This window comes from Salpingoeca rosetta, assembly GCF_000188695.1.
Source record: "Salpingoeca rosetta unplaced genomic scaffold supercont1.9, whole genome shotgun sequence".
NCBI lineage: Eukaryota > Choanoflagellata > Craspedida > Salpingoecidae > Salpingoeca > Salpingoeca rosetta.
Window position 1 is genome coordinate 1,301,700 of NW_004754925.1, and position 25,000 is coordinate 1,326,699.

Consider the following 25,000-nt stretch of genomic DNA (forward strand, 5'->3'; position numbering starts at 1 on the left):
AACAACAACAACAACAACAACAACAGCAGCAGCACCACCAAGTGTACCAAGAACAGCCACAGCAAACGCAACCACAACAACAACAACAACAACAACAACAACAACAGCAGCAGCACCACCAAGTGTACCAAGAACAGCCACAGCAAACGCAACCACAACAACAATTGCAACGGGGACAGCCACAGCCACAGTCACAGGAGCAACAACAGCAAGAGCAAGTACAACAGCAGCAGCAAGAACAAGAGAGACGACGCGCGTGCGAGTCTGCATTGACGCTGGCGGAGGTTGAGCTGTCAACACTCGTGCTGGTGAGTGCAGTGGTGAACACAAACAATTCATCGTGCATTGCTCCCTTCCTTCGTTCCTTCGTTCCTTGCTTCTTCCTTCATTGACCCGGAGTACCGTCAGTCCTCTTTGTTTATTCATGCTACATCTCTTTCACACACGTATGCACACTCACATATCGCCCGCATTCACTCACATGTCCACGTTTTCGCTCCTCTTCGTCTTGTTACCACTACGACCACCACCATGACCACCACCACCAGGCGCTGTCTGGCGCGCGCAAAGACATGCGGGCAGCGGAGGCGGGGGAGCGAGCGGCGAGAGCAAGACTGGATGCGCTTCTATTTGAGAAGAGCACAGCAACAGCCGTCTTCTACAGATCACTGGTGCGTACGTTTTGAATCGTGTGTCAACGCGTGTTGGCATGGTCTTTGCGCAGTGACGGGTTTCGCATGCATGTGCCTGCGCGTTTGTGGGTGCTCCCTATCACGTTCGCTTCGCCTCACCCCCTCCATACCCTCCGGAATTCCACGGTGTACCCCCTCCCCTCCTCTTGTTCAAAACACACATTTACGGCTCAGGAAACGAGTGCTGGGCATCTGCATCTCGGCGCGTTTGTGTATGTGCAGCGATCTGCCCTCGTCGGCGACGAGCAGCCGCCAATTTCAAAACCAGCAATCGTCCAAATCACAATGGTGGGCGCGCCTTGCTGTGCGATTTGGGTTGTTGCTTTTCAGTTTGCATTGTTCGTTGCATTGCAACTGATGGTCTTTGCTAGCGTGTGACATTGCTGTGTCCTCTCCATGATGCGTGACAAATTCCATTGTGTTGCATCCTCCCCCCCCCCCATCACCAACTCACATCCACTCATTACGCGTGCATGTGTGCGTGTGTGTGCGTCTGCGTGCGTGTGCGTGTGCGTGTGCGTGTGTGTTTCGTGAATGACCAGTTGACGAGGGACGTGCGTACGGCTTCAGTTTCCGTCTTTGGGCAGCTGTTCTTCTACCCCGCAGAGACATTCGTCCACCACACCCAGCGCTTTTACGCCAACGAGGTACCACAGCACACATGGTCGGACAGCTCACGTGGGCTTCTTCTGTCAGACAGACAGACAGACAGACAGACAGACAGACAGACAGACAGACAGACAGACAGACAGACAGACAGACAGACAGACAGACAGACAGACAGACAGACAGACAGACAGACAGACAGACAGACAGACAGACAGACAGACAGACACACACACACACACACACACACACGTGTGTTACATCAGCCTTGTATCAATCCGCCACAGGTCCTTGTCGTTTTCACGGCCCTTCTCACATCAATTCGCCCCCTGCGTTGCATCAGGTTGCGTTTACATCGACGACTGTTGAGTTTGCGCCGGACGATATTGCTGGCAACTGTTTCGTCATGACACCAAAGGAATACGTGCACAGTACGTGATTGCGCGATCGCAAACACACGAGCACAAGCACAAACGCACACATGACCGACGATGGGCCATTGTATTGTATTGTGTGTGTGTACGCATGTGTGTTTGTGCAAGTTGTGATTGCTGAAAGAGCGGCAAGACTGGAACTTCTTCTTCTTTGTTGTGATTCCCTTCCCTTGAAGTGACCAACCACTCATTGCATCGCTCACACTCTTCGCCATGTCCACCCTGCATCTGTACTTCTGTTTGTCATTTACTTGTGTGCGTGTGCAGTGCGACCGCTGTGTGTTGCGGCAGATGATGTGTATGTGTGCGAGTACCGATACGCACCGGAAACGCGCTCGTGGGCGTCCATCAAGACCTTCGATGCGTACGTTGCGGCAGCAGGTGGTGGCGGTGGTGGTGGTGATGATGATGCTTGGTTGAATTGGATTGGCAACGGCAAGAAAGGCGAATTGTGGGCGCTGTTGTACCCTTTGCTCATGCTCTAACTTGTACACATGTACAGGCTTTTACACACACATGCACACACACATGAACACATGAACACATGCACACATGAACACATGCACACATGCACACATGCACACATGCACACACATACACACAACCCCCTTTTCAGGTTTCCGCTTCCCCTTAATCGCACCTTCTTTCGGATTTTACCGGAGAAGAACGACATTCAGCGCTCGCTGACAGGTGAACAACAGCATTTCATGCTGGTGCGATAATGGCGTGATGAGTGATGGTGGTTGTGGTGAAGCGAAGCCTTGTCTGCTGTCATGCTACGTGTTGCCACTCATCAGCGCGAATATTAACGGCAATGGGTGTGGCGTACACGTGTAAATGTACACGTGCGTTTGCGTGAATGAATATTGATTGACAGTGGATGGCAAGCAGGCCTCGTCGCAGGGAAGCGTGAGTTGCTGCTGCAGACACAAAGCTGCGTTGTAGACTCTGCGTTTGTTTCTTTGCTTGAAGTTTTCCTCTTTCACATACACAAACACAAACACAAACACAAACATACACACGCACGCACACATACGCACCGGCTTACGCACACACACTCTTCATTCATGTATGCAATCGCAACCACATTCTCAGAGGCGAAAGAGTGTCAAGGCGGATGGCATGTCGCTGGGCGGCGACTTGTATGTGACGTTCATCACACGCGAGGAAGGCGACACGCGCTGGCCACCGTTTGAACGAGAGCTCCAACTCCAACGACACGGTCCGTGGTTAAGGGATGATGGGGAGGGGGTACATGATAGATGACCGTGATGACCGTGAGGAATGTGATGAACGTGAGGAACGTGATGAACGTGATGAACGTGAGGAACGTGATGAACGTGAGGAACATGGAGCATGGCAGGTTTAAGTGTAGCCTCATGGCACACACACACACACACATGCACATGCACACACACACATTCACACGCACAGACACACACATATATACTCACCCGCTCCACTCAAACACACACGCACATATTCACTCACTAACCCACTCATTCACCCACGCGCGCGCACACCCTCCATCCATTTATGACTTGTCCCTCCGTGCAGGTGCGAGTGCGAGCGCACGTGCCGCCACACCTGAGCCGCGCCCACCGCTGATGGTGATTGTGGAGGATTTGCGGGAAAAGCTGAAGGACCGCGCAATCAAGAGTGTGCCGCGCTCGAGCGTGCCCGAGGTCATTGATGCCTCGTACCTCCTCGCAGATACCAAGCGCGCCCAGCGGTTCCTCGCTCGCACAACACCAACAATAGCAACAGCAGCAACAACGCCAACAACAGCGAAGACAAGACCCGCCTTGCCGCCACCTGCGTCAGCACCCTGATGTTTGCTGCCTGTTGTTTCGCTGTGTACCGTAGTGTGTGGTGTGTGTTGTTGTGTGCTTGTTTTGTGCGTTGTGTTGTGTGTTCATGCACTTGTCGTTCGTGGTCGTTGTTGAGCTTAGGCTTGGTTTGGTGTTGTTGTGCATGGTATGGCATTGTGACGGCGCGTCGCCGTGAGTGAACAGCAGCATGGAGACATGAAGGGGAGAGAACAGGGGACAGGAAAGAAGGGAAAGGGGGGGGGAGACAAGGAGATGGGGGACAACGACAACAAGACAAGAGCCACTGCACAACAAGAAGGTCAGAGCCCACTGCTCACACAATTCACACACCACACGCACTTCACACACACACACGCACACACACAGCGCCGATGTTTGACTAATGATTTCCAAGAAACATCTCAGTCCGCATGCGAAGCAAAGCAGACGCACGCGCATTTCTGTTCCGCCAACCACAACTCCTTGCTTGCTTGCTTGCTTGCTTGCTTGCTTGTTTCACTGCCTTGTGTGTATGTGGCAGTGTGGTGTGGTGTTTGATTGTGGTTGGTGGTCGCTTCGTTGTCGCACGGGATACACGTTGAGGGAGCGACAGAGGCTCGCCGCACACGACACGCGGTATGAGCTATACACGATCAACTGTGACACATACCCCGCCCTCCATCACTGTTCCATCACATCAAACCCTTTGTTCGCCAACAGCATGGTCCTTCTTTGATTGATCACTGACCGCCAACCACTGGCATTGGCCAACGTTCCCTGCTTGCCCTGACAGCAGTCGCGTGGACCTGTCGCTATGAGCGACTCCATCCCAACCACGCACCCAAACCTCGACCTCTTTTCCACGGTGGTGAGTGCGATGCGCAACACTTTTGTTCAACTCTGCCCGTTCCTTGCGTGGTGCAATGACACACAGCGCTTATTCTGCTTGATATCACTGACTGCAATGCGAGCCTTTGATGTCCTCAACTCATCCCGACACACACACACACACACACACACACACACACACACACAAAACTCTCTTCATCTGTTGTGTACCTGCGCCGTCTTCCTTTCGACGACAGGACAATGGCAATGATCTCTCTCCACTGGACGACACAAAGGGCTTTGCACCGGTGCGATGTCCTCGTTGCTCTCCACGTGCATGTTGCTGATGCTTGCATGTGCGTACATGTTGCCGTCCTTATGTATGTGTGCTTTGCTCACTCGTAGAAGGCGTTTCTCACTGATGTATGATGCCTGTATTGGCGTGTGGTGTTTTTTGCTTGCTATTGTCCACGTTTCGCTTGGGACCCACCCTTTGACCGCGTTGAACACCACGCCCTGGGGCTGCACCACCCTCTTGGCTGTTGCCCTAACCATCCATCAGGGGTAAGCACACGCGCAGAACAGGGTGGGAGAGGCACGCATCCCTTGCATTGTTTGTTTTTGACGTGCAAGCAAGCGACACGACCACGCTCGCGCAGTTGTTTCATTTGCAGCAAGTGTGAATCACGCCCCTGTTTCGCCCATCCTACCACCTCCACCTCACCTCACCTCACCTCACCTCACCTCACCTCACCTCACTCCACCTCACCTCAACTGCGCGCACGCCACGATGCTTCGCTTGCTTTGCACACTAGGCACTCGTTCCAGCCATTGGACATGACTGGCAGCGGGCACATGGGCAGTCGCTTGCACAGCCCGACATCCATGCACGGCGATCTGTTTGAACTGATGCCCGTACCGAAGCGGTCCAAGACCATGGATATGCATGGCTCCGCCACGTCCACCGCCGCCACGTCAGCGCCCACAACAACAGCAGCAACGATGGCGCCGACACCAGCCACCTCCGCGGCACTGGCAACCAATGCCGGGGCATGGGACGTCAGCTTTGGCGAGGGCGATGCAACGGACGACTTCTTGTGGGGGGAACTGCAAGACCTCAATCAGCCACTAGGCAGCACACCGGTGTCGCCCATGTTTCCTGAATCGAGCCCGCACCATTGCACGGCATCGCCGCGGCGATTGCTCACAGCAGGCGCAATACCAGACGCACCGTCGCACCACCACCAGCACCCGCACCAGCAACAGAGCGTGGACGGCGAGAATGGCAGTGGCATGCTCGTTGCGCCAGCAGGGAGCGTGTACTCTGCGCAGCCACTACCGTCTGGCCCAGGAAAACCAACAGTGGCTGGTGGCGCCAACGGCAGGCACACCACTACCGCCAGCAGCAGCAGCAGCGGCAGCAGCAGTGGTCATGGTGGTGCGTCGAAGAAGCAGAAGAAAGGGCGAGGAAGGGCAAGCGGTGGCGGTCGCAAGCGCAGTGGTGGTAAAGGGAGCAAGAAGCGTGGGCAAGGTGCAAGTGCGGGCGCCAAGTGGAAGCACAACGCAACACAGCCAGCCGGCACACCAGCAGCGCATCAGTCATCGCTTGCGCCCGTACAGCTGCCGCTGACAACCAGTCATGGCTCCTATCATCATCACCCGACATCAACACACGCGCACACACCAGCAGCCGGGTGGGCCCACACGTCCCATCACGCCAACACCAACACCAATGAGTACAGCATGGACAACACGGGTGGTGCCCGCTGCACGTGCGAGCAGTGCACCACGGGCACGGGTATGGCATCGGCTGCGTGTGCATCTTCAATGCCGCCACCACCCTCCGGTAGCCTGCGGTACGTTGTGGACAACGACAGTAGCAGCAGCAGCAGCAGTAGCAACAACAGCTACAACAGCTGCAGCAATGGGAACGGGCACGCGACGAATGGGAGTAACGACTCTAGTGCAAGCTCGGCGTCCATCTCCCCACCGACGGCCCACAGCCCCGCAGCAGGGAAGGCGCCACCCGTCTCACTCACAACACCAGCACCACCCGTCTCCTCAGCAGCGGCTGCAGTGGACACCACGACAAGCGGTCAGGCAGGTGCACATGGCAGTGCACACCATATGAATGGGATGAAGGCGATGGCTGCGAGGAGAGGCAACAAGGGCCGCATTGCGCATGACGCCACGCCCGTCAGGCAGGACGCAGTTGCACAGGTCAGCATGTTTGTCTGTATACAACGAGACGAATCATTGGAGGAGGAGGCGAGGAGGAGAGGAGGGATCAGGCAAACTTGGCTTTCATCACCTTGCCCTTACAGCGCACACACACACACACACACACACACGGATGGTTGCGCCCAGTCAACTTACACGCACATGCACGCCCTCGCTTGTTGCCCTGCTTCTTGTCAACGGCTGATTTTAGTTTATTGACAGTCTGACGTATGAGGAGCGTGCGCTGATGGAGAAGGAGGGCGCTGTCGTGCACAAGTGCGTTTGCCCATCTTGTCTCGACTGCGTGTTTGTGTGGATGTGTGTGTGTGTGTTGGAAGAGGAAAGCGATCGCATCTTTTTCTTGTGTGTTCCTGCATGTTTTGAACGCGCTCAAACACACATGTGTGTGTGTGTTTCGCGCTTGCTTGCTGTGACGCAGGCTGGACTATGTGTCCACTGGGCGTTTGAAGGAGCTCAAGGCCATCCGCCGGAAAATCAAGGTGCGTGCGTGCGTGTGCGTGTGCGTATGTACTCTGCATGTGCCACAAGCTCCGTCGAGTGGCTATGCTCTGTTGAGATGCTCAGATGGACGCTGCTCTGTGTCTGTCTATCTGTCTGTGTTTGTGTCTTGTCTGTGTGTGTCTCTGTGTTTGTGTCTTGTCTGTGTGTGTGTCTCTGTGTTTGTGTCTTGTCTGTGTGTGTGTGTCTGTCTCCTTTGTCTTCCTCTTCATGTCAGCAACACCACCTCACTCTTCCATCCCCAAACGCTTGCTTTGTGGCCTTGTCCCACCACTGCTTCCCCCTCCTCGTTAATGTACGAGCAGAACAAGCTGTCTGCGAAGCACAGCCGCATGCGGCGGAAGGAGTACATCTCGACGCTTGAGAGCGAGAAGGAGCAGATGGCTGCGCAGATTAAGCAGCTGCAGTACAAGGTCTCCGATCTCCAGCACGAAAACTGCCAGCTCCGCTCCAAGTCGTCAACAGGGTGTGTACGCGCTCGTGCGCATGTGTGTGTGTGCGCATGCGTGTTGTGTGAAACGTATGGGGCTGTTGTCTCTCTCTCTCTCCCTCTCTCTGTCTCTCGCTCTGTCTCTCGCTCTGTCTCTCGCTTTCTTCAACCATCTCATCTCGCTTCAACCTGCCCTCTTCCAACCCACCACCCAATAACCTCTCCCCCTTGACGCCAACCTGTGCGTGTGTATGTGCGTGTGTGTACATGCATGTGTGCATGTATGTGTGCATGTATGTGTGTGTGCGGGTGCAGCCGCAAGGCGACGCCAACGTCAGCGAGCAAGGCTGCCGCTGCTGCTGGTCCCGGCGCCTGTGCCATCCTCGTGATGGCCCTCGCCCTCAGCACAGCCACCCCGCAGCCATCAGCACACACCCTTGCCGCAAAGGGCCAGCTGCAGGTACGTGTGTGCGTGCGTGTGTGTACGCGCATGTGCGTGTGTGCGTGTGTTTGAGTGCGTTTGTGAGGGCATTTTGTGTGCGCATGTGCGTGCCTGGTGTTTTTTTTTTTTTTTTGTGTCGCAAACAACGGCCGCGATAGCTTCCTTTGTCTGCACACGTCAATCCATTCGCACCCCACCGTCTTTGTACCTGGTGCAGAGTTCGGTGCTTGGCGGGCTGTTGCGGCCCGGCGCCATCCAGACGGCGCTCTCGCTCTCTCCCTCGCAGCGGCAGCAGCTCAAGTCCACGTTTGAAACCCTCGGCATCACCACCAAGGTGCGCCAGTGATGATGTGTGTGTTCGATGTATCTGTTGACACGCGCCTTCGCTATGCCTGCCGCCTTGCTGCGTTGCACATGCCCAACACACACACACACACACGTACACACGCACAAAATCACACACACACGTACACACGCACAAAATCACACACACACACACACACACGCACAAAATCACACACACACACACACACACACACGCACAAAATCACACACACACACACACACACACACACACACACACACACACACACACACACACACACACACACACACACACACACACACACACACACACACACAGCTGGCCGAGCTTGGCCAGTCGCTGCCCGGGTCACCGCTGATGGACATTGCTGTTGTGAGCACGCCGGCGACTGCTGCTCCCGCCGCCACACCAGCAGCACCAGCAGTGACAGCCGCCACCACAACCACGACACATGGCGCAAAGAAGTGGGTGGTGCCTGGCACGACGCTATCACAGGTGATGGCGACTCCCACAGCGCAGCCGCCAGTCACATACCCTCAGTCATATGCGCACACAAGCACAGCTGCCACCACCGCCCCTCCAAGCACGTACACCACTGCTGCCCATGTCAACGTGATGGCAGCACCTGCATCCACTGTGCAGCCCCAGTACCAGCAGCAGTACCAGTACCAGTACCAGCAGCAGCAACAAGTGCCCGTGTCGCACGGCGCTGGCCCATCCACATCAGTGGTTGCAGTCCCAGCACCAGTGTCTCGGGCGCAACCCGCGCCTCCAGTGTCCACGACGTACAGCGTCGTGTCGGCACCACCACCTGCGTCTGCTGCCCGCAACAACGTTGGTGTTCCGTACCCCACAACGGCCAAGACAATGGCACCAACGAGAGCAGCACCTGCTGGGGCGAGCGCAAGCGCAACACCGCGCGCGATGATGACAACCATGGCCAGGTCTGCTGCACCCGCGCCGTACGCAAACGCAACGCGCATGGCACCTGTGGCACCGCCCGTTGTTTCGACCACGGCGACGCTGGTTGCACACCCGCCAACGACAGCAACAACAGGCGCACCCACGCCCATGGCCATCAAGGCCGAGGAGGAGGTTGCTGCTGCTCAGTGATGGTAATGGCGATGATTGACGACGATGATGGTGATGATGATGGTGATGATGGTGAACGTGTTTGGATGTTTGGCGGTTTGTGTTGGGAGCTGTGGCCTCGACGCGATGTTGGTTTTGTGTTCAGACACGCACATGCAGCAGTGTATCAGTCCCATTTGCTTTTGTGCTTGTGATTGAACTTAAGAACGCCCCTCTCCTCCTCCCCCCCCCTTTCTTCGCACCCTTTTGCTATTTCCTCATGACTTGTGACTGCGGTGATCAGCTCATACGGGTATGCATGCGCGTGCATGTGTGTGCACGTTGTGCTGGTCTTGCTGTGTTGCTATATGAGCATATGGCTTGGTGAAGAAGACCTTTTGTAGATCTCAGAAGAATAAACCGACCCTCCATATCGCGTGTGCCCCTCATCCATGCATGCTCTCTATCTCCCTTTCTTGCACACACACACGAACACACACACACACACACACACACACACACACACACACACACACACACACACACACACACAATATTTGGTTGTCAAGTACTGCATCCTGGTGGCGGATCGTGTATGATGAACGTTGACATGACTTGCGTGGTGGGCAGCAAAACAACACTGGGCTTCGCATGAGTGAGTGAGTGCGTTGTGTTGTGTTATCTTGGACGGGACAGCGCGAGGGTTGTGCGCTCGTTGGGCCCCATGATGAGGCGGTATGCTTGCTTTTGTCCCGTATCACGATCCGAGAACACAACGTCGTAGTCACCAGGCGGCAGCTCCAAGTTGGTCTGTGCAACAGTTGTGTGTGTGTGTGTGTGTTTGTGTGTGGGCTGGTTGAGTTGAGAAGGCTAAACGTGGTCACACGCACGCAAGGTTCACAGGTGAGATGCAGCTGGGAGATGAAACAAAAGCCACAAAGCACAAGCTGACCTGAAACGGCTGGGTCTGTGGATATGCTTGCCCGTGCGGTTGCTGTACGGAGGAGATGCCGGCATTGTCGCGCTGGTAGACTGCCCTCCTCACATGAGGCTGCGGTTGTGTTTGAATCTGTGGTTGTTGTGCTGGTGCTGGTGCGCACACATGCCGGTGTGGATGCGGGCGTGGACGGAGGTGTGTCTGTGGATGTGCTTGTGCCTGTGGATGTGATCGTTGGTATTGTGGGGCGTGCCGAGCTGCCGCCGCTGCCGCCGCTGCAGCTGCTCGTCGGGAAGTGTGGTGGCGCATGCGCTCGAGGAACTGGGCGGTGGGTGCGTCGTGCTGGCGGCGGTCTCTGCAGAAGAGCTCCATGGCGGTGACACATGCGGAGGACATGTGTGTTGCAAAGCCGTGCCACGCAGCATCAATCGGCAGCGATTGTACCTCTGCTCCCACAGTGGGCTTGGGCATGGTGAACCTGATGGTGAAGAGGGAGTGGCATGGATGTGGTTGCAGTAGTGGCGATGGTGATGGGTGATGTGATGTGTTGCAGTGGTAGCGGTGGTGGGAGCCGAGTGAGATGCGAGGGAACGAGAGAGCGGGAGCGAGAGCAAGCGACATGCATGTCACAACGCCATCACGCACCATGGAGGCACGGACGCTTGCGTGTCGTGAAACACTTGCTGTGTTTGCGCTTGCAGTCGTTGCAACTTGGCCATCTGGGAGTCGTAGTGAGCGACAAGAGCGGTGATTGTGTTGGGCAGTGAGTTGATGAGAGCGAGAAGGTATGTGCAGCACCCCAGCACACACACACACACACACACACACACACACACACACACACACACACACAACCTCTTGCTTGGATTCGTAACGTTTTGCAGCTGTTGCCAAATTGACAAGCTTTTCGCACACCTCAGCGTTCTTTGCCTCGCTCGTCTTGTTCGTGGTTGGTTGTCTTCCCTCCCCTCGCCCTTGTCACATCACCCAACTGGCGTCACATCACATCACGTGTATGTGTGCTTCCTTGTACTGTTAGAGAACGACGTTGGCAGCACGGCCTGCACACAACGGCAGGGCTGACTCCATCGACACCATCGTCATCCACACCTGCACCAACAACATGGGTCAACAACCACACCAGTACACGCAGATAACACAACGCAGCATCAGGCGGCGTGTTTACTTGCGGGACTTGCGGGACTTGCGGCCAGAGCGGGACTTCTTAGACTGCGGTTGAATCAAGGCGAGCATGCAAAGGTGAGCAAAGATGGGACGTACAGTCGACAGAAAGAGAGCTGCAACACCAAAAGAGCAGCAGCAAGCACCCAGTCATGCCTACACACACACACACACACACACACGGAACAAGCAGTAACAGTGCACAGCCGACGAGGGTGGCACCGTCGTCAACTCACCCCGGACTTGGGCTTGGAGGCGAGGATGAGGGCCGACGCGCGGGCAACAGCAGCACGCTTGAGGTCAGGCCTCAGGCAGCGGGCAACGTTGGCAACAGCGCGGTTGGTGGGGCGAGCGCCACGGCGGAGGGCGACGCCCTGGAAGCCCTTCTTGGGGCAGACAGCAGCTGTGCAACACAACACAATCACGCGCACAACAGCAAACAGCACCCGTCGTCAATCGCCGTCAACGAGAAAAGCAAGCAACAAGCAACAAACAACAAACAAACGGCAGCAACAACAACAACAACAACGACGACGCCACACACACACTTTGCACAAGCGCCTCTCACAACTCGCAACAATAACATACCCTTCTTTGTCTTGGTGATGACAATGGCACCGCCCTTGGGACCAGCCTTGAGACCAATGGCCTGAGCAACAACAAACGCATTCATGGCACATAGAGCAACCATGAAAAAAGAGCACGTTCTGAGAGGGTGGTAGCCTTTCCAAGGAGAGGATTCACCACCATGCAGGCCACATGTGCACAACATGGACAACAGGAAGGAAAAGTCTTTGCACCTTGGCGTTGACAATGCCAGAGAAGCGTGGGGAGTTGATGTTCTTCAGGTTGGTGGGCTCCTACAAAAGTGCAACACGCAGCATGTCAAACGGAGTTAGCAGGAGCATTGAGACGTGTGCAAGGGGATGGACATCATCAAAGGTGGCTGTTGTGCGCTGCTGCTGCTGCTGCTGTTGTTGTTGTTGTGAAATTGGGGGGGGGGAAGCAGCAGCTGTGAAAGTGGTTCTGCAGGTAACTGCGAGTTAACAGCCGCGAGTGCTGCACTTCAAAGATACGGCTGGTGCGGTACATCTTCCCTGCTGACCAGCATGCACAATTCCTTTCTCGCAACACATAACCCTCCCTGCCTCAGCCGGCACAGATGCTGTGTGGTGTCCTTGGCACACAAATGAGTGCATCCAACCGTGCAGCATGCCCGCTTCCACAACAACAGCGGCAGTGGCGGTCGTCGCAACAATCGTCGCGCTCGTTGGTGGTGCTGGTACCCCTCCACGCGACACGCGCAGCGTGTGATGTCACTGTGTACCTTGGAGAAGACACGGCCATCGCCGCTGGAGTTGACATGCTGGAACTTGTTGAACTTCCGCACAATCTTCCACTGCAGAGCCGAGGACATGGCTGGTTGTTGTTGTGTGTGTCGTGTGGTCGAGGCGAGGGGGCCAAAGGACTGCACCGCGTGGTGGTGTTGTGGATGCGACAATGATGCAAACGTGTGAGACCAAGACGATCCCGGTGCCCCATCCTCTGCCTCACACACCCGCCCGCGCAGAACACGTGCATTCAACACAGCAGGTGGGTGCATACAGCACCACACACAGCACCACATCATCACCACCCAAGACAAGACAGCAGCAGCACACACGAGGCACCAAAGCACACAACACGCACAGCACGCACCAAGGTTGGAAGTCGGCGCACACGATGGTGGTGAAAAAGGCACAAGCAGGCGACGGAGTGCGCACTTCCGCTTTGTTCCTTGTGCGAAATCTTTATGGTGGATAGCCTGCCTTGGAACAAGACGAGGATTTGCAATATCTCCCACAAGTCGCCACTACACATTACGACGCACACAAACACAAACAACACACACCACACCAACAAGAAACTCGCACACGTCGCGCGAACGCCCACAACCACACCACAGGAACAACACCAACCAGGGACTGCAACACTGCAAGTACAGCACCAACCAAAGCAGCAAGCAAGCAAAGCAAGCAAGGCACCAGTTCCTTTGTCTTCCCCTCTCAACACGCACACACACACACGCACACACACAATCTCTGTTGCTTTGCTTCCTTTCGTTGAATCGTTTTTGAGACCCACCACCATGGATTATTTCGGCGAGGCTGGCGTTCGTGCAGGTGCACGCGACACCGCTCGAAAGGTGAGCTGCGGACACCTCCTGGATGAACTGCGTGTGCGTGTGTACGTGTCTGTCTGTCTGCGAGAGAGAGAGAGAGTGTGTGTGTGTGTTTGTGTGTGTGTGTATGTGTGTGCACTGGACTGGGGAGAGCATGTCACTTGCTTCAGCTTCCCACTCATGATGCCTCGCCTTCTGTGTGCATCTCCACACGGACGCCGCATCTTGCTCCCCCCTCCTCCCACAGAACATGAAGGAAATGGTGAGTTTGTTCCCTGCACGTAGATGTGTGCGTGTGTGTGTGGATGTGGATGTGTTGCTGCCCGCTTGTTTCCGTGTTGCTGCCCGCTTGTTTCCGTGTTGCTGTTAGCGTGTCAGGCTGTGCACGTGACACTCGTCACCTACCCCTCTCCTCAACACAAACGCAGACCAGTCATGCAGTGATCGAATTGTGTTCTGCAGCTGCGCTTGTTGTTCATTCGTCTCACACTGGTTGCCGGTGCATGGGTGACTGCTGTTGCTGTTGCTGTTGCTGTTGCAGATTCGCCAAGTGCATGAGGTGTTCCCCGACACGCCCCGCGACCATGTCATTCTGCTGCTCGACAGCTTCCAGCATAGCGTTGCCGACGTCCTCGACGCTCTCTCGGATGGTACGGCTGTCCCTCATACCTTGTCTTGGCTCACCAACAACGCTGACTTGCGATTCCAACCTGCTGCTCTGCTGACATTGCCATTATGACACGCTGGCGTGCCACGTGGAGCTTGGACGCTTGCTTCGCTGCTGTTGGCCCACTCATACTTGTTCTTTCCCTGTACGCCTGATTGTGTTGCTCTTGTTGCTGTTGTATTGCTCTTGTTGCCGTTACATTGCTCTTGTCGTTGTTGTCGTGGTTTCCATTGTTGCTGTTCCCATTGCTGTTGTCGGTGATGACAAGGCTCCGCCAAGGCGCGCCTGCGCGAGTGGGACAAGGACGCAGCCGCGCAGAAGCAAAAGCAGGCCCGCAAGAAGCAGCAACAGCAGCAGCAGCGGGAGCGCAAGAAGCAGCAGCAAGAGGAGGCGCCCGGCGGCGACAAGAAGAACAAGAAGAAGGGGGTCCAGGGCGACAACGCAGACGCCAACGCGGCCAACGCCGCGTCCTCCGCCGCCAGCACCAAGAAGCGCGACAAGCGCAACCGCCGCAAGCACGAGGTAGGCTGTGGGTCATTCACGTGTTCCCATGCTTCATGTCACGCCTCGTTACATGTGGAGCAGTGCTTGCTGCGTGCGCGTGCATGCATTCTTTGCGTGCGTGTGCCTCGGGGGTGATCGGGTTTGGTGTGCGACAGCCCCCAACACCACCAGTCTGCTTGCTGCTGCTACTTCTGCTTCTGCTGCTCATTCACACGGAAACCGCGTGTGCGTGCGTCGCGTTGCCGTGCTGCCGTTAGATCAAGAAGCTTGACCCCATCAAGGTTGTGATTGACGATCTGCCGACACCGAGCACCGCGCCTGTCGCCGCCACGACTGCAGCCACTCCCGCGACTGGCACCCGCCCCAATGGCACAGCACATGCTGGTCCAGGTGAGTCTCGTCCATCCCGTCCATTTTGTCAATCCATGCGTTGATTCTTTCGTCAAGTCATGTCCATGTGTAGCATCAGCACACACGCCGTGCACTGATTGTTATCCACGCGTCGAGTTATGTCACCTACACGTGAACGCATCCATGAAGCGCCTGCCCAGACTGACACCAGCATGCTACACGCCACCATCGCCATCACCATGACTGTTGCGATTGATCAGATGCGGGGATGAAGCGGATTGACATCTCGGAGCTGATGGCCAGCACCCCGGCTGCCGTCCAGCGAACACTCATGCAGCAGCGTCAGTCGCCCGCGCTGTGTTGTGTTGTGTTGTGCTGTGTTGTGTTGTGTTGTGTTGTGTTGTGTGTACATGTCGCCCTTCGGGCATGAGGACGCCAATGTTCGCATGTGCGCCCACGCCACGTCTTGCGCTGTGTGCGTTACTCTCAATTTCTCACACACTCTCACGTGCACTGTTGGATGGTCCCAAACAGAGCGCGCGCTGAATCAGCAGGATGACGTTGTTGTCTCCACAGCGGAAGTCACGGACGACACCACAAAAGAAGGTGAAGTACCGCTCCATGTGCGCACGCCCGTGAAACACGACTCACATACGCGTGAGCACCCAAAGTATCGTCCACCTCATACACACACACACACACACACACACACACACACACACACACACACACACACACACACATAAGCAGGTGGGGCGCCTGCGCGGAATGTGCAGGTTGTGCGGCCGCCGCAGGATGTGCTTGAGACGGAGATGGTGGACCACCCGGCAGCCGTCAACCTCAAGAACATCGACGCCGTCCTCGCTCAGGTGCCCTGCAGTTGCCCGTGGCCGCGGTGGTGGTGGTGGTGGTGGTGCGTGGAGTAGGTTGTTGGTCGTGGTGGTAGTGGGCAGTGCGGCAGCAGTGGCGTGTTGTGTTGGCTCAATTGTTCACAGCTTATGTCTGATCGCTTTGTCATACACCCTCCACCCCACTCCCGACCTCACCCTCACCCTCTTCTTCGCCACGCCAACAGATGGAGGCGGAGATGAGTGCGCAGTGGGGCGCTGCGCGTGAGGATGTGCGCCTGTCCTTCCTTCGCCTCGCCCAGTCCATCACCATGCGCGAGACTGCCCTCATGCGCGAAATTGAGCGCGAGCTCTACCGTGAAGTCCAACTCCTCTCCAAGCGAAAGGTCAGTCCCCATTGCCTGCAGGCATCGCCAGTCCTGCTGCAGCACCCACAGCCATCCATGCTCTTCTTGTCACAACCACCACATTCACCGCTTTCGGTGTTGTTTGTGTGTGTGTGTTGTTGTGCAGGCGATGGTTGAACAGCTGAAGAAGAGCGTGCGCGCATCGTACGAGGAGACGGGCGCCGTGCCACCAGACACCCTGCTCAAGATTGAGGAGTTCAAGACCTTTAGCGAGGTGCGTGCTTGCTGTTTGGGCAAGCAACAACACGATGTGTTTCGATATGCTTGCTTGCGCACGCGCATGTGCAGTCGAATTCTTGCTTTCTCGCTTCACCTGATACGCTGCCGTCGTGTCAATGCGTGCGTGTGTGTGTGTGTGTGTGTGTGTGTGTGTGTGTGTGTGTGTGTGTGTGTGTGTGTGTGTGTGTGTGCTTGGACTCGCCTCATTCTCCCTCCTCCCCACTGTGCTGCAGCTTGATCTGCCGCACTGGCAGCAGCCGCGCTTCTTTGGTGCGCCGGAGTCCATTGCCCAGCAGCTCCTTTCCTTTGGCGCCCTCTACAACGCCGCATCAGGCGCGCCCCCACCAGAGGTGTGCGCACGAGCACGTGTTTGTTTGTTTGTTTGTTTGTTTGTTTGTTTGTTTGTTTGTTTGTTTGTTTGTTTGTTTGTTTGTTTGTTTGTTTGTTTGTTTGTTTGTTTGTTTGTTTGTTTGTTTGTTTGTTTGTTTGTTTGTTTGTTTGTTTGTTTGTTTGTTTGTTTGTTTGTGTGTGTCGCTTCGCGAGCTCCCTTTTCCCAGCCTGCCTGCTAATTCTCCACCTGCCAACAATCCCGCCCCCTTTGTTGTACGTGTGTGCGTGTGTGTGCTGTGTTGTGCAGACCATGACTGCGGGTCAGGGCGCCAAGATCGGCGGCAGCAACAGCACCAAGGCCAAGCAGGAGCCCATCAAGCTCAACATGCCCGCAGAGTACGTGTGTGCTGCTCTGTGTGAAGTTCTGATTTGCACAATTATTGCGTGTCCAAACACACACACGCACACACGCACACACGCACACACGCACACACGCACACACACACACACACGCACACACACACACACACTCACTCACACTCACGCACGCATGTAAACGCCACCTCCTTTCCCTCGACAACTTGTTGCATGGGAGTGCAGCCTGCTGCGTGGGCCTGATCCGTCTGCGGGGAAGAAGAAGCGACGCAGCAGGAACAAGCGGAGGAGCAAGCAGGAGAACGGCGAGGCGGCAACGACAAACGCGGCCACGTCAAGCACCAACAACACCGCCAGCAGCAGCAGCAAGAAGAAGAAGGGTGGAGTAAAGGAGGCAAGTGAGGGCGGCAAGGCAGCGGCGGATGCTGCAGATGGAAAGAAGAAGAAGGGACAGGCTGGGGAAGGCAAGAAGGAGGAGAAGAAGCAGAAGAAGAACAAGGGTCAGGAAGAGAAGGACAAGGGTGCAGCTGAGAAGGACAACAAGGCGAAGGCGAAGGCAAAGAAGAAGAACGAGAGCGACAACAGCCAGGCTGACAACACCAAGCAGGAGGACAAGGCAGTCGAGCCAGGTGCTGGTGACAGCAGCGGCGATGGCGAAGCGAAACCCCAGCGCAAACGCCGCAACAGGAGCCGCAACAGGAACCGAAACAGGAACAAGGGCGATGCCGGTGATGCGAGCGCTGATGGCGATGGTGCTGGTGAGCCGGCCAATGGTGGCGGTGACAAGGCAGCCACGCCTGTTGCAGACACCAAGAAGACGGATGGTGCTGATGGTGCTGATGGTGCTGATAGTGCTGAGAAGACAGGTGTTGAGGCCAAGCCGCAGCGCGCACAGCGGCAGCGGGAGCGCAGGCGCAATCGCAAGCCAGACACCAACGCGGGCGGTGAGGACGAGGCGGCAGACGTCGTGAAGGAGGAGAAGGAGGACAAGGGGGAAGAAGTGAAGACAGAGGAGAAGGAGGAAGACAAGGGGGAGGAACACGTTAAAGAGGATGATGATGATAAGCCTAACGAGACACAAGGCAATGGCGACTCAACGGAGCCAGTTATCGCCGCAGCTGCCAATGACACAGACACCAACGTCGACACCAACAACAGCGACACCACCACCAACCAGAACGACACCGGTGCGGCTCCTGTCAGCGAGCCAACCTCCACTACCAACAACAACGACGACGGTGACGGTGGTGGCGATGCTGATGGCAAGACTGACACGAGTGCAGATGCGTCTGCCTCTGCTTCCTCCGAGGACCTCCTGCCCCGCGACAGCAAGACGCTCAACTTCTGACCCGTGACCACCACGTTTCTGCCCACTCGCTTGGTGCTTGGTGGGTGTTGTGTTATTGTACTGTGGTCCTATTCCCATGACACTCTCCTTTGTTTCGTTTCGTGTTGGTCCTCTCCCCTGGTGCCACCTGAGGCTCGAGCGCACCTTTGTCGTTCTCCAAGCTTTTGCCTGTTTCTCGCTCTCTTTTGGCTCGCGTTTTCCCTTGTTTGACTTTGCTGTTCCCTTTTTTGCTTGCTGTTATCATCCAGACTGCCGTGTCTTCCACTGCCTTGCCGTTTGTGGCTGATGTGTGCCCATGCTCGAGCCCCTCGTGTGTGTGTGTGTGAGTGTGTGTGAGTGTGTATGCGTGGTTGTTGCTGGCTGTGGGGCCTTGTTAATGGTTGTGTGGTTTGCTGTTGTTGTTTGTTCTGACGCCCATCGAACGAGGTTGAAAATGCCACACGCTGTTGACGCGCCATGCCAGGGGGAGGCCGCATTGTGCTGTTGACGTTGCTGTTGCTATTGCTATTGCTGTTCGTTGTGGAAGAGAAACACGCAGAGTGAGACATGAGAACATGCATGGCGAGCTTGTGGAACTTGAGCATTGTAGAAAAGTGTTTGAAAGTTTCCACAAATCGTCGTGCCAAACAAGCGCTCGCTGACCACCACCTCCTGAGACGATGCAGCGACTCAGGTCGACGTTCAGTGGGAATGCGTGCCTGAAAGAGTATGACGTGGGTACACACGTCGCCAGTGCAGGTGAGCAATGGGGTGGATGATGGTGTGCAATGTGGTCTGTATGTCCTGCTGCGAAACCTGCTTGACTGTGCTGTATTGTGTACGACCAGCACACAGCAAATGCATCGCATGTGATGTTCACCAACAAACGCGCACACACTGACACATCGCGTGCTCAGGGACATGCTTGCTGTGGAGGGTGCACGACGCCGTTCACCGCGGCCGCAGCGAGGTGTGCTGAAGTCAAGCGCAGCTGTACCGACACAGGGAGAGAGAGAGGGAGAGCGAGCGAGAGAAAGAGAGAGAGAGCGTGTGTGTGTGTGTGTGTGTGTGTGTGTGTGTGTGTGTGTGTGTGTGTGTGTGTGTGTGTGTGTGTGTGTGTGTGTGTGTGTGCTCCCTTCCAGCTCCCTCAAGCTCATGCAAATCCTGTGCTTGCGACCTGACACGCACGGTTGCAGAACGCGAGCGTGTTCATTTTCGATAAGAAGGCCATCAACCAGGACAAGACTCTCGACCGAAGGACAAAGGACCGCGTCTTTGAGCTGGCGCGACAAGGCGCAAGCCAGGTACACGGGCTTTCGGCAACAACCAATAAACCCACAACCATGCCGCAGCTTAGTGTGTGCTGCTGCTGCTGGTACATCGGCTGTTGACTCCTGTTTGTTGCTCGTGTGCTGTGACATCAAAGAAAGCCTCCTTTGTGGTTCTCGCTGACGACACTGGGTGTCTTTCCCACCGCGCTTGCGATGCCGTTCACAGCTGCAAAAGCTGCGGCATCCCAACGTGTTGCGAATCGTGTTTCCCGTGACGGAGAGCAAAGACTATATCGCCTTTGCCACAGAGCGCGTCGTTGCCAGCCTCAGCAATTTGCTTGGCAAATTCGACAACCTGCCAAAGGTGTCGCTCTCCATCAAGCAATATGAGCTGGACGAGCTCGAGTGCTCCATCGGCATTTCACAGGTGTGTTTGTGTGTGTTTGTGTGTGTTTTTGTGTGTGTGTGTGTGTGTGTGTGTGTGTGTGTGTGTGTGTGTTTTTTTTGTGTGTGTGTGTGTGCGCGTGCGTGTGTGTGCGTGTTCCAAGTGCAGATGCTGTTCAGTTGTCGTCTTGAGCTGAACCCTGTGGTTCACACACCTCCCGCCATCCATGGTGTCTTCGTGGTTCATACCCACCCGCGCCATTGACATGTGTTCCACTCCAACCAACGACAGGTGTGCGATGCGCTGTCGTTCTGCCACGACCACGCTCAGCTCATCCACGGGAACGTGACGCCAGATGCCATTGTCGTGACGCAAGATGGCTCGTGGAAGCTTTGGGCATTTGACTTTGCGTGCCATGTCAAGTGCGTTGCTGTTGCTGTGTAATAGTGTGATCACATATGCGTCTGTGCGCGTGTGTATGTGTGTGTGTGTGTGTGTTGTATGTGCATGGTTTCGCGTAGTCTTGTGCATGTTCGCTCGTCTTGTGCCTCACCTCATGCATGTATACCGGCCACCCCATGTGCCCTCATCATCTACCAATCCGACACCCCCAACCCCATTTCTGCTTCAACGCAGGTACCAGGAGCCTGGTGCTGGTGTTGAATTCCCGGAGTACAGCGACACCACCCCCCGCAGCGCTGCCGGCCGCGCCACACAACCCGCCCTCGACTACCTCGCCCCAGGTGTGTGTCTGTGTGCGTGTGTGTGTGTGTGCGTGTGTGTGCGTGTGTGTGCGTGTGTGTCTGTGTGTGTCTGTTTGCGTGTGCGTCTGTTTGCGTGTGCGTCTGTTTGTGTGTGCGTCTTTGTGCAAGTCTCTGTCTTTCTCTCTCGGTCTCGTGTGGGTGGCGAGGGTCTGGTGCAACGTGACAAAGCTTCGCGATGCTTCCCTCCTTCATCGCAAAGCAACCGCACACACCACACGCTCGGGCACGCCTATTGCATCACACCTCAGAGTACATTGTGTCTCGGACGCGGAGTGTTGCGAGCGACGTGTATTCGCTTGGGCATGTCATCTTCGCTTGCTTCAACCACGGCCGCCCAATTCTCGAGAGCAACGGCAACGTCCTTGGTGGGGTGTCACGGCATGCATGGCAGTGGTGGTGGTGATGGTGGTGGTGGCAGTGGCAGTGGTGGTGGTGGTTAATTGACTGCTCTGTACTGTTGTTTGTCAATAACCGTGCAAACGCCCACATGTACACGCGCATGCTCACGTCACGTTCTTGTCCCGTGTGTTGTCTCCCGCGCGACATGTGTGCAGCGTTTCAAAGCAACGTCGAACGCATTTCACGCATGTCCGCAGGAGAGCTGTCGGAAGTTCCATCCGCTCTGCAGGACTTGGTGCGCATGTTGGACTTTCGTGCCTGTACTGCGTGTCATGTGTGTGTGTGTGTTGTGTGTGTTGTGTGTGTGTGTGTCATGTGTGTGTGTGTGTGTGTGTGTGTGTGTGTGTGTGTGTGTGTGTGTGTGTGTGTGTGTGTGTGTGTGTGTGTGGTGTCGTTTGCTGTCGTGGACTTCACGTCACGTGCAGACATGCTTTCTTACAATCACCCCTCCTTCCAAACACATAACCATGCTACCCTTATGCGTGCGACAGGTCAAGTCGATGCTCAACACACACGAATCCTTACGGCCGACGGCGCGCGACGTACCGCAGCACCAGTCGCTCAACACCACGCCGATGCTCACCCTCCGCTTTGTCACGTCCCTGCATGAGAAGGATAACCCAACCAAGGCGCAGTTTATGAAGGAGCTGCCGAAAGTGCTGCACTCTCTCCCGCGACGCGTCGTGCACCAGAGGGTGCGGTGGTGGTTCTTGTTGTTTAAGTTGTTGTTGTTTAAGTTGTTGTTGTTGTTGTTGTTGTTGTTGTTGTTGTTGTTATTGTTGTTTTTGAAGTTGTTCTGATTACCTGCACAGAGCTGCTGTGATGCTCGCGCCAAATCTCACATACTCTTAACGCAGTTGCACACACACACACGCGCGCGCGCGCGCCACACACATGTACACGCGCGAAATACAGGTGCTACCTGCGTTACAGCGCGAGTGCAAGCAGTCGCTCATGGCGCCGTTTGTGCTGCCCAACATCCTCACCATTGCCGACGGCTGCAGCATTGTGGAGTTTGAGAAGGACATCCTGCCCCACCTCATGCCCCTCTTCAGCGTCACAGACCCCGTGCAGGTGCATGCACTCGTGCGTGTGTGTGTCTGTGTCTGTGTGCGCATCTGTGTCTGTGTATGCGCGCTTATTTGTGCGTGGTATGCGTTGTTACTGATCGTCATTGCAAGTATCATGGGCTTTCTCTGCCAAGCCGTTATTGACTGCCCTCGCACATGCGTGTGTGTGTGTGTGTGCACAGGTGCAAGCCATCTTCTTGGGGAAACTCTCGCTGCTGCTTGAAAAGAGCCCGAGCAACATCGTATGTCCACTCATTCACGCATGCGCTGGCGTGCACGCATGTGCGACCGTGTGTTTCGTACCGCCCGCCCACGCAAAGTGTTTTCCTTGGTCACCGCCACATCTCGCTCATCGTCAAATTATCATCATCCCCACATCTTGTTTCTTTTCGCTGAATCAGGTGAAGCAGCACATTCTGCCAATGATTTATCGAGCGCTTTCCTCCAAAGACAGCAGGTCGGCAACACACACGGGCACTGTGCCTGTTGCCCTGTTGTTGTTGTCGTTGTTGCTTTGCTCGTTGTTGTTGTTGTTGTTGTTGTTGTTGTTGTTTAAGTTGTTGTTGTTGTTGTTGTTGTTGTTGTTGTTGTGGGTTGTTGTTGTTGTTGTGGTTGTTGTTGTTGAAGTTGTTGTTGTTGTTGTTGCTGCTGCTGCTGCTGCTGCTGCTGCTATTTCTTCGACCAGTGCACGTGCAACGCTGTGCTCACATCACCATCATCACCGCCACACTTGTCGCAATCACCGGCACCCCTCCCCCCTTCGTTTACAGCGTCGTCGGGTTGTGTTTGCAGGTCCTTCCGTCTGTCATGAACACCATCGACTACGCGGCGATGAAGAATGAACTCCTCCCTCTCGTTCAGGTGTGTGCATGTGTTCTTGTGTGCTGTTGTGTAGGGGTGTACGTATCTGCGTGCTCGATCACTCACACACTCACTCACTCACTCACTCACTCACTCACTCACTCACTCACTCACTCACTCACTCACTCACTCACTCACTCACTCACTCACTCACTCACTCACTCACTCACTCACTCACCCTTCCCACTTTGGTGTACATGGCAGCGGCTTGTTGTGACGACGACAGATGCGAAGTTGCGCATCAACGGGCTCGTGTGTCTCGGCCAGCTCCTCCCCGTTATGGACAAGTGGATCTTCCAGGTGCGGCGGACACATGTGCTCGCACAATCGTGCTTGCATGCATGAGTACTGTCAGAGCGTGGTCACACGTGCGCACATGTGTGTGATGGCAATGCTAGCGCATGCGTGCACATGTGCTGGTGCAGTTGCACTTGCATCACTGGCATGACATGCGTTCTGTCTACCACTCTTGCTGCCACCCACTTAAATGCTTTGTTTTGCCTGCACACGTGCTGGCTATTGTGTGCAGGAGAGCATGTTGCCGATGCTGGAGCACGTGAAGCAGCGAGACGCCGGCGTCGTCATGGCCATGCTGGGCGTCCTGCACCAGGTGCGGCACACACACACACACATGCACACACACACACATTCGCATACACGCACCTCACACGCACACACACTATCTCACACATGAACTGACACATTGGTCATCATTCGCTTGATGGCGCCATCCACCATAATCGTTCGCGCGTGCACGTTTGTTCACAGGCGCTGCGCGACAAAGACAAATATGGCCTGGATGCGTGCTGTCTCTCCACCCGCGTGCTCGTTCTCATTGCTCCGTTTATGGCAGCGCCAAACCTCAACCTCAAGCAGGTGTGTGTGTGTGTGTGTGTGCGTGTGTGTGCATGCTTGCGCATGTGACACGTGTGTGTGTGTGTATGTGTGTGTATGTGCATTGCCTTGTGTTTCCGCAACGCCTACGAATGGCTCACGCATCGACGTGCATCCACATTATCAGTTCACGACGATTGTGCGGCTGGTAAGGGACATCACGACGTCGATTGAGAACGAGCGGACGAAAGCGCTCAAGGAACGCGAAGTGCTTGCACGCCAGGCAGACTCCACCGTCGCTGCCATGACACACGTGAGATGCAGCGCGTGTTTGTTTGTTTTGTCTTGTTTGTTTTGTCTTGTTTGTTTTATCTTGTTTGTTTTGTCTTGTTTTATTTTGTCTTGTTTGTTTTGTTTGTCTGCGCCGCTATTCGCCCTGTTCATCGTAATCGCTGTCCGCATCACACACAACAGAAGGATGGAGCATCCTCCTCCTCCACCTCGTCCCTGTCCGCTTTTCCGACCTTTGACACTGCAGGGGAACGCGACGTTCTAGCACGACTCGCCAAGATGCCAACGCCAACAGCAACCACGCCGTCACCACCACCGCACACCACAGCACCAACAGCAGCAACGACAGCACCAACAGCAGCAACGACAGCACCAACAGCGACTGGCGCCTCAGCCGGCTCCATCTTTGACGGATTTGCGGTCACGTCGGCCGGTATCT

General features: G+C 55.5%; 5 protein-coding genes across 5 annotated transcripts in view; 4 read left to right on the forward strand and 1 right to left on the reverse strand.

Moving 5' to 3' along the window:
- The window catches only part of PTSG_04178 (uncharacterized protein), a gene marked incomplete at its 3' end in the record, with an annotated part of 12,369 nt that extends 8,805 nt beyond the window's left edge, over positions 1-3,564 (forward strand). Inside the window, exons 24-33 of the mRNA XM_004995019.1 lie at positions 108-308; positions 549-671; positions 867-980; positions 1,235-1,339; positions 1,642-1,729; positions 2,000-2,096; positions 2,349-2,422; positions 2,610-2,641; positions 2,828-2,954; positions 3,290-3,564. Of these exons, the coding sequence (XP_004995076.1) occupies positions 108-308; positions 549-671; positions 867-980; positions 1,235-1,339; positions 1,642-1,729; positions 2,000-2,096; positions 2,349-2,422; positions 2,610-2,641; positions 2,828-2,954; positions 3,290-3,564 (1,236 nt within the window). The remainder of the gene's footprint in view (positions 1-107; positions 309-548; positions 672-866; positions 981-1,234; positions 1,340-1,641; positions 1,730-1,999; positions 2,097-2,348; positions 2,423-2,609; positions 2,642-2,827; positions 2,955-3,289) is intronic.
- Positions 3,565-4,357: 793 nt separating this feature from the next.
- PTSG_04179 (uncharacterized protein) lies at positions 4,358-9,420 on the forward strand (the record flags this gene model as incomplete). Its single annotated transcript, XM_004995020.1, has 10 exons — positions 4,358-4,411; positions 4,629-4,679; positions 5,031-5,050; positions 5,187-6,591; positions 6,803-6,867; positions 7,031-7,091; positions 7,416-7,576; positions 7,856-8,000; positions 8,200-8,316; positions 8,626-9,420. The coding sequence occupies 10 exons, from the start codon at positions 4,358-4,360 to the stop codon at positions 9,418-9,420; spliced, it is 2,874 nt and encodes a 957-aa protein (XP_004995077.1).
- A 536-nt stretch (positions 9,421-9,956) lies between these two features.
- On the reverse strand, positions 9,957-12,914 carry PTSG_12140 (uncharacterized protein; the record flags this gene model as incomplete). Its single annotated transcript, XM_004995021.1, has 9 exons — positions 9,957-10,188; positions 10,331-10,793; positions 10,961-11,034; positions 11,171-11,249; positions 11,502-11,545; positions 11,734-11,900; positions 12,086-12,146; positions 12,298-12,357; positions 12,825-12,914. The coding sequence occupies 9 exons, from the start codon at positions 12,912-12,914 to the stop codon at positions 10,057-10,059; spliced, it is 1,170 nt and encodes a 389-aa protein (XP_004995078.1). The 3' UTR covers positions 9,957-10,056.
- Positions 12,915-13,336: 422 nt separating this feature from the next.
- Positions 13,337-19,252, forward strand: PTSG_04182 (uncharacterized protein). Its single transcript, XM_004995022.1, has 13 exons — positions 13,337-13,682; positions 13,906-13,920; positions 14,200-14,308; positions 14,594-14,847; positions 15,087-15,219; positions 15,441-15,521; positions 15,715-15,786; positions 15,931-16,049; positions 16,256-16,414; positions 16,542-16,649; positions 16,888-17,004; positions 17,292-17,380; positions 17,585-19,252. Exons 1-13 carry the CDS (start codon positions 13,626-13,628, stop codon positions 18,705-18,707), a joined length of 2,436 nt encoding a protein of 811 aa, XP_004995079.1. The 5' UTR covers positions 13,337-13,625; the 3' UTR covers positions 18,708-19,252.
- Positions 19,253-19,323: 71 nt separating this feature from the next.
- Positions 19,324-25,000, forward strand: part of PTSG_04183 (SCY1 protein kinase) — a 6,683-nt gene continuing 1,006 nt past the window's right edge. The window contains exons 1-18 of the mRNA XM_004995023.1: positions 19,324-19,445; positions 19,604-19,656; positions 19,883-19,990; positions 20,184-20,384; positions 20,634-20,764; positions 20,979-21,085; positions 21,355-21,471; positions 21,661-21,740; positions 21,997-22,200; positions 22,421-22,579; positions 22,758-22,817; positions 22,977-23,032; positions 23,346-23,436; positions 23,641-23,736; positions 23,966-24,046; positions 24,205-24,312; positions 24,458-24,583; positions 24,745-25,000. The exon at positions 24,745-25,000 is cut by the window's right edge and continues 9 nt beyond it. Of these exons, the coding sequence (XP_004995080.1) occupies positions 19,367-19,445; positions 19,604-19,656; positions 19,883-19,990; positions 20,184-20,384; positions 20,634-20,764; positions 20,979-21,085; positions 21,355-21,471; positions 21,661-21,740; positions 21,997-22,200; positions 22,421-22,579; positions 22,758-22,817; positions 22,977-23,032; positions 23,346-23,436; positions 23,641-23,736; positions 23,966-24,046; positions 24,205-24,312; positions 24,458-24,583; positions 24,745-25,000 (2,113 nt within the window). The 5' untranslated portion in view covers positions 19,324-19,366. The remainder of the gene's footprint in view (positions 19,446-19,603; positions 19,657-19,882; positions 19,991-20,183; positions 20,385-20,633; positions 20,765-20,978; positions 21,086-21,354; positions 21,472-21,660; positions 21,741-21,996; positions 22,201-22,420; positions 22,580-22,757; positions 22,818-22,976; positions 23,033-23,345; positions 23,437-23,640; positions 23,737-23,965; positions 24,047-24,204; positions 24,313-24,457; positions 24,584-24,744) is intronic.

Excerpts from the sequence above, each read along its gene's own strand:
- PTSG_04182 (XM_004995022.1), top strand. The coding sequence starts at position 13,626 with ATGGATTATTTCGGCGAGGCTGGCGTTCGTGCAGGTGCACGCGACACC. Across the intron at positions 17,005-17,291 it reads CAGGCGCGCCCCCACCAGAG|ACCATGACTGCGGGTCAGGG; the intron begins GTGTGCGCACGA and ends TGTGTTGTGCAG. Across the intron at positions 17,381-17,584 it reads AAGCTCAACATGCCCGCAGA|CCTGCTGCGTGGGCCTGATC; the intron begins GTACGTGTGTGC and ends ATGGGAGTGCAG.